Source organism: Cebus imitator, unplaced genomic scaffold (assembly GCF_001604975.1).
Source record: "Cebus imitator isolate Cc_AM_T3 unplaced genomic scaffold, Cebus_imitator-1.0 Scaffold87, whole genome shotgun sequence".
In the NCBI taxonomy this organism is placed as follows: Eukaryota; Metazoa; Chordata; class Mammalia; order Primates; family Cebidae; genus Cebus; species Cebus imitator.
In genome coordinates, this window is record NW_016107402.1 from 1,177,832 (window position 1) to 1,185,516 (window position 7,685).

The following is a 7,685-nucleotide window of genomic DNA, read 5'->3' on the forward strand; positions in this document are numbered from 1 at the left end:
AAAAAAAAAAAAAAAAAAAAAAAAATGCCCTACAAATTTATTTAGTATTATTAGCCTACTTAAAGACATCAAACAGACCCATACCCACTGAACCCTATTCTGTATCAGCTGCTGGTCTGGGAAATAGGACACCACCCCTCACGACGACTACAGGGATGCTGTGTGGATTAAATGTGACAATGGTATAGAGGAGGGCCTTGGCACACAATGGCCATCACTATTATGGGGGAAGGGAAAACATCACAGATGTTGTGTGAAGTGAACATATTTCAAAGTGGCTCAGAGCATGACCCGGGCTCTGGGTTCAAATCCAGATTCTTTCTCTAAAAACAAATTACTCTCAGAACCTTGGTTTTCTTAGTCTGTAAAGACTATAATAATACAAATTCATTGAAAGAAGGATAGTGCTTTCCAGGGCTTGGGGGAGGAGGAAATGAGTTATTTAAGGAGTATAAAGGTTCAGTTTGCAAGATGAAGAGTTCTAGAGACCGGTTGTACAACAATGTGAATGTGTTTAACCCTACTGAACTATACACCTAAAATTGTTAAGATGGGCTGGGCGTGGTGGCGCATGCCTATAATCCCAGCACTTTCGGAGGCTGAGGGCAGTGGATCACATGAAGCCAGGAGTTGGAGACCAGCCTGGCCAACATGGTGAAACCCCATCTCTACTAAAAATACAAAAGTTAGCTAGGTGTGGTGGTCACCTCTAATCTCAGCTACTCAGAAGGCTGAGGCATGAGAATCACTTGAACCTAGGAGGCGCAGGTTGCAATGAGCCAAGATCGCGTCACTGCACTCCAGTCTGGGTGACAGAGAGAGACTGAGACTGTTTTTTTTTTTTTTTTTTTTTTTTTTATAAAGAGTTTTTTTTTTTTTTTTTTTTGAGAGTAAAGTATTGCGTTCTATTATTCCAAAAGGAAAGACTGTTTCAAAATAAATAAATAAAATTGTTAAAATGGTTTATGTTATATGTAGTTTACTACAATGTTTTAAAAATAATATAATAATAGTAACCTAGTTCATGAGGTCAGGGGGTTCATTGAGGCAATCAATATAAAGTGCTACCCTGCACTCATAGTAATGACAATAGCTAACATTTACTAATCAGTCGCTATGTGTTAGGCCTGATTCTCCTGCTTTCTTTGTATTAACTAAATGAATTCTCACAGCAACCCTTTGAGCTAGGAGCTGTTATTACCACTGTTTTACAGATGAAAGCAGAAGCATGCAGAAGTTGTATAATGTGCCCAAGATATTCAGCTAGTAAATGCTCAGTGATAATAGATATTAGTGACACCATCATCAAAGAAATTTTAAAGGAATCATCATCATCATTATCATCATCATCATCACAGTAGAATACAATGTGTGCTATGAGAATTTCACGATGCTATGGGAGTTCTGAGGAACTATCTCATGTTGCTGGGGGATCAGAGACCTCATAAGAAGATGTGCACTTGAGGTGAGCCTTGAAGAATGGTTAACATTTGGATCGGGCTGGGGAGAAGGAAGCAGTATAGGCAGTCACAAATGGGAAGGCCCATTGGGTATTCAAACACAGGGCAAGTATCTCCTTTAGCTTGGAGCATAAGGGAGAGCAGAGGTGGACGATGAAGCACCAAAGCCAAGAAAAGGACAAGGGCCCACTGACACAGTCAGAAATAAAAGCCTCCAGGACCTCGGTTAAAAAAAAAGGCATAGGGCATCTCTACAAATAAAAAAAAAAATTAGCCAGGGGTGGTGGTGCACGTTGTGTGGTTCTAGCTACTTGGGAGGCTGAGGCAGGAGGATCACTTGATCCTGAAATGTCAAGACTGCAGTGAGCTGTGACTGCACCACTGCACTCCAGCCTGGGTGACAGGATGAGACCCTGTCTCAAAAAAATTTTTTTAATTAAAAAACAGAAATGTGTGTTCAGTTTCAGATTAACTGTATTATAGTATTGAGAGGGTCACTGGGGTCCTTGGGAGGAGATATCCAAATAGGCACTTGGCAATATAAGTCTTGAGCTAAAGAAAAACTGGAGCTAATGAGAGATTTGGTAGTCTGGATGAAAATACTAAGAAAGACTTCTCATCCTATACAGTATTTTAGGTTCCTTGAACCTTTTGAAAGCACCCAAATTGACCTTCCATTTTCAAGTTCTTTTTTGTTTTGAGGTGGAGTCTTGACCTTGTCACCCAGGCTGGAGTGCAGTGACAATCTCAGCTCACTGCAATCTCTGCCTCCTGTGTTCAAGTGATTCTCCTGCTTCAGCCTCCAGAGTTGCTGGGATTACAGGTGCGTGCCACTATGCCTGGCTAATTTTTTTGTGTTTTTAATAGAGACAGGGTTTCACCATATTGGCCAGGCTGCTCTTGAACCCCTGACCTCAAGTGATCTGCACACCATGGCCTCCCAAAGTGCTGGGATTACAGGCATGAGGCACTGCACGCAGCCTATTTTCAAGTTCTTTTGGACATAATATTCTGTTGAGCTCTTTCATTCCAAGCCTGTTGCCTATTTCACCTCACTTGACCTTTTTTCCTCTTGTATGGTAACCACCTCCCCTCCCCTAGGAAGCCTTCTTGGGGGGCAGAAGTAAATGCTAACTTGCTTGTAGCTCACACCTTCTTCATCTTTGGTTGTGAAGGAGATGGGGTTAAACCATGTGTTCCAGCCAACAGTGTGCGGAAAGACTCCGTGACAGGGAGAAGCACAGCATGCAATGAAGAACTGAGAGAGGGCCAGTGTGACTGCGACACAAAGTGCGGGGGCGAGGCACAGGCCAGCCCTGCAGGGCCATGTAGACCTTGCCAAGAGCAGTGTGTGTCTGGGGGGTGGGAAATGGAAGGTTTTAAATGGGGGTGTAGAGCGGGGGACTCTAAGGATCAGTTTTGCAATTTGGAAAAGCCTATTCCAGTTAGTAGTCATGGAGAGCATGAATTGGGGTGGATCCAGAGTGGACACTTAGACACTGTAAGGCCCGCAGGGAGGGTTTTGGTGCCTGCTGATGACAGTCTGTGGTCTATCCATACTCTTCTGTGTCCTTTGGTCAATATGGATGTATACTGTATAGATGTGTGGACTTGAGCTGACTTGTTGTTTTGCTGTTTAATCTAACTCATCTCCTTTGTAAACAGTAAGGTTACTGAGCGTGAAAATTAGTTTTTTCCCCCATGCTCTAAATCCCTATGATATGACACAGAAAACACCACAGATATTTAGACCATGACTACTGAAAATTGCCCCAGAATGTAGAGTTAAAAAAAAACTCACCCAAGGCCAGGCGCAGTAGCTCATGCCTATAATCCCAACACTTTGGGAGGCTGAGGCAGGCAGACCACCTAAGGTCAGGAGTTCAAGACCAGCCTGGCCAACAGGGTGAAACCCCATCTCTACTGAAAGTACAAAAATTAGGCGGGTATAGTGGTGCACACTTATAACCCCAATTCTCGGGAGGCTGAGGCAGAAGAATCACTTGAACCCAGGAGATGGAGGTTGCGATGAGCCAAGACTGCACCACTACACTCCAGCATGGGTGACAGAGTGAGACTCACTCTCAAAACAAAACAAAACAAAACTCACCCAAAAGTAACCTTTATTGGCCTTATTAAATTGACAGTGGTTGCTTTTTGTTCTGCTTTTGGTTTCTAGACATTTGGATGGAGGATTAGATAATACAGAGAAAAATTTGGATATCTAACGCCTTCCTACTCAAAGTATGGTCTATGGACCAGCTGCATTGGGGTTAGAAATGAAAAATCAGCTGGGTGCAGTGGCTCATGTCTGTAATCCCAGCACTTTGGGAGGCTAAGGCAGAAGAATTGCTTGAGCCCAGGAATTTGAGACCAGACTGGACTGCACAGGGATACCCCATCTCTAAAAAAATAAAAAATTAGCCAGGCACGGTGGTGCATGCCTGTAGTCCCAGCTACTCCAGAGGCTGAGGTGGGATGATCACCTGAGCCTAGGAGATCAAGGTTGCAGTGAGCCATGATGGTGCTACTGCACTCCAGTCTGGGCAACTCCTGTCTCAAAAAAAAAAAAAAAAAAAAAAAAAAAAAAAAAAAAAAAAAAAAAAAAAAAAAAAAAAAAAAAGAGAGAGAGAGAAAGAAATGAATAATCTCAAGCCCCACCCCAGACCCATTGAATTAGAATCTGCATTTCAGCATAATCCCCAGTGAATTCTCACCTGTATTAAAGTTTAAGAAACATCTGGGTTTCTAAGCAACATCCCCGGCACGTCTGTGGATAATATTGGTCCCTCAGATGTATGTGGCATTTATCACATCCCATCTGGTGTGGAAATCTGTGCCTTTGGTTTCTTTCCCTGCCAGGCTGTGACTTCCTGGAAGGTAGAGGCTGAGTGCTGTGTATAGCTCTGGATCTCTTATAGCACAATGACAGGAAGCAGAAGACCTGGGTTTCTGTCCTGCCTCTGCTACTTATGAGCTCAGTGTGTTGTATCATCTGTAAGAGGATTTGTGATCTTTCCAAAGAAATGATTCACCCCAAATCTAACTTTTTAAAAGTCAAAGATGGGCCTGGCATGGTGGCTCATGCCTGTAATCCCAGCACTTTGGGAGGCCAAGGTGAGTGGATCACCTGAGGTCAGTAGTTCAAGATCAGCCTGGATAACATGGTGAAACCCCATCTCTACTAAAAATACAAAAAAAATTAGCTGGCTGTGGTAGTGGGCGCCTATGATACCAGCTACTTGGGAGGCTGAGGCAGGAAAATCGCTTGAACCCAGGAGGTGGAGGTTGCAATGAGCCAAAATTGCACCATTTCACTCCAGCCTGGGCAATAAAGCAAAACTCCATCTAAAAAAAAATTTTTTTTTAAACCGTCAAAGACAGGACAAGGCGCAGTGGCTCACGCTTGTAATCTCAGCACTTTGGGAGACTGAGGTGGGTGGGTCATTTGAGGTCAGGAGTTCAAAACCAGCCTGGCCAACATGGTGAAACCCCATCTCTAATAAAAATACAAAAATTAGCCGGGTGGTAGTGGTGCGTGCCTGTAATGCCAGCTACTCAGGAGGCTGAGGCAGGAGAATTGCTTGAGCCTGGGAGGCGGAAGTTGAGGTGAGCCAAGATTACACCACTGCACTCCAGTCTGGGTGACAGAGTGAGACTCTGTCAAATAAATAAATAAATACATAAATACATAAAAATAAAAGTCACAGTCAGTGGAAGACTCCTGTACCTAGTTTATTTCCAGGCTTCATCTACAGGAGAAGGCACTTTTGGATGGAAGGAAGAAGACAATAACCAATTCTAGAGTAAATGATGTCCAGGATATATCAGGAACTTGGGCTGTAATTACCCCAACAGCTTTCTCAAGGTTTTTCTAGAAGTTTTCAGCTTTGCCAAAAGTTCCTGTCAGCATGAAAAGCAAGCCAAGGCCAGGCGAGGTGGCTCACACCTGCAATCTCCGCATTTTGGGAGGCTGAGGAGGGTGGATCACTTGAGCCCAGAAATTCGAGACTGGCCTGACCAACAGGGTGAAACCCCGTCTCTACTAAAAATTCAAAAAATTAGCTGGGCTTGGTGGCTTATGCCTGGGGCTCCAGCTACCCGGGAGGCTGAGACAGGAGAATTGCTTGAACCTGGGAGGTGGAGGTTGCAGTCAGCCTAGATCACACCACAGCACTCCAGCCTCTAAAAAAGAACAAACACAAAAACAAAAAAGCAAGCTGATGATTATCAGGGGAGAAGCATGTCAAGGTCCCTGTGTTCTGCGGCTGTCTTCTGAAGCACACGTCACAGATGGAGCTGTGAGGGACACATTTATAAGGGCCTGGGCAGATTCGGAGGCTCAGGACTCTCAAGGGGCCATGGAAATCAGGGTGCTGCTGTCACCTTCACTCAGAAAGCCTACCTCAGGAGGATTTGTTCCCTGCCTAGAGGAATATGGCTTGGAGTCCTGAAAGGCCCCCACAGCCAGCTGTGAACAGGGAATAGCAGAGAGTTTGGGAAGAGATAAGGAAAGAGTGGGGAAGAAATATTTCCATTAGGCCAGTGCAAAAGTAATTGCAAAAACCGCAATTACTTTTGCAGCAACCTAATAACATGGTATGGAAGGAATATCTGCTGAATCCAAATGGTGTATCAACTGTTCTTCATGTGTGACTCTGAGGTTTGTGTTGATCTAGCATTTTTCAATTCAGGCTGGGAGATCCAGGTGAGAGAGAAGGAACTCAAAGCAAAGATCTGCCAGCCCACTGTCAAAGATACCACACCTCAGGTCTGAGGTGCTGCAGTTTCTTTATTTTTTCTTTTTCTTTTATTTTTATAGAGATGGGGTCTTGCTATGTTGCCCAGGCTGGCCTCAAACATCTGGGCTCAAGCAATTCTCCCACCTTAGCCTCCCAGAGTTTGCAGATTACAGCCATAAGCCACCGTGCCCGGCCCTCTGCAGTTTCTATAAGAGGTTCATCAATACGGATTCTCAGCATCATACCCCCAGCAAGCTTCCCCTATTAACCAATTGTTACTAATGACCGATTATTAATTTGCAAGATAATTCTTCCTTCAACTCATACCACCTATTCAGAGTTCAGTATTTTTCTTCACTTTAATTTTTATTGCTTCTCCAGTTCAGACAGTTTAGTGCTTCCTCTTTGTTCTTCCTCACCTTGTTCATGTCAGTCCTGGCTGTTCCATCAGCAGAACTACAAAACCAAAAAGGCAACAAAATGTGAAAGGTTTCTCTGCATCCTCCAAGCAGGCTGTGGGGGAATATGAAAAAGAAGGTGGGATCTGGAGCCACACGCACCAGAATCCAAAGCCCAGCTCTGCCATTATTAGCTGGGTGATCTTGACTAAATCACTCACCTAGTAAAATTAGCTTATAATGCTGGTGAATTCGAGAGTGATATCAGGTAATAACATGAATGGCAATTCAGTGCCAGGAATGTGCCGGGCTCTTAATTTATGATCGAGAACATCATTGGAATGACTACTAAGCACTTGGTTAGACTTTCAGTCTCCCACAGGGCAATGGACACCATCTGAAAATGTGTTCAGATGCCTGTAGTTGTTATCTCTAGTGGATCCTGTCTCTCCAACTAGTAAAAGTCAAGGAGGAGGAGCTAGATTTAGAGCATTCAGAATGTCTTTTCTCCAGCAGCAACAAAATCGCAAGAGCTACATTTATTGAGCATTTACTCTGTGCTAGATAGTATTAAAATGTATTAACTCATTTCACCCTTACAATCACTCTGTGAGGTAGGCCCTAATATCACTCTTTTTTTTTTTTTGAGATGGAATTTCACTCTTGTTGCCCAGGCTGGAGTGCAATGAGGAGATCTCGGCTCACCACAACTTCCACCTCCCAGGTTCAAGCGATTCTCCTGCCTCAGCCTCCTGAGTAGCTGGGATTACAGGCATGCACCACCACACCCAGCTAATTTTGTATTTTTAGTAGAGATGAGGTTTCTCCATGTTGGTCAGACTGGTTTTCAGCTCCCGACCTCAGGTGATCTGCCCACCTTGGCCTCCCAAAGTGCAAGGGATAATAGGTGTGAGCCACTGGGCCTGGCGTATCACTTCTATTTTTACAGGTAAGAAAGCAGATCAGGCCGGGTGTGGTGGCTCACGCCTGTAATCCCAGCACTTTGGGAGGCCGAGGTGGGCAGATCACGAGGTCAAGAGATCGGGACCATCCTGGCCATGGCGAAACCCCATCTCTATAAATAA

General features: G+C 44.3%; 1 protein-coding gene and 1 long non-coding RNA gene across 3 annotated transcripts in view; one reads left to right on the forward strand and one right to left on the reverse strand.

The window, feature by feature from the left end:
- Window positions 1-7,685, forward strand: part of LOC119472129 — a 30,571-nt gene that overhangs the window by 4,335 nt on the left and 18,551 nt on the right. The window lies entirely within an intron of this gene.
- TCEA3 (transcription elongation factor A3) overlaps window positions 6,237-7,685 on the reverse strand; it is a 44,313-nt gene continuing 42,864 nt past the window's right edge. For both annotated transcript variants that reach the window (XM_017534520.2, XM_017534519.2), the window contains one exon: window positions 6,237-6,658. In XM_017534520.2, the coding sequence (XP_017390009.1) occupies window positions 6,650-6,658 (9 nt within the window). In that variant the 3' untranslated portion in view covers window positions 6,237-6,649. The remainder of the gene's footprint in view (window positions 6,659-7,685) is intronic.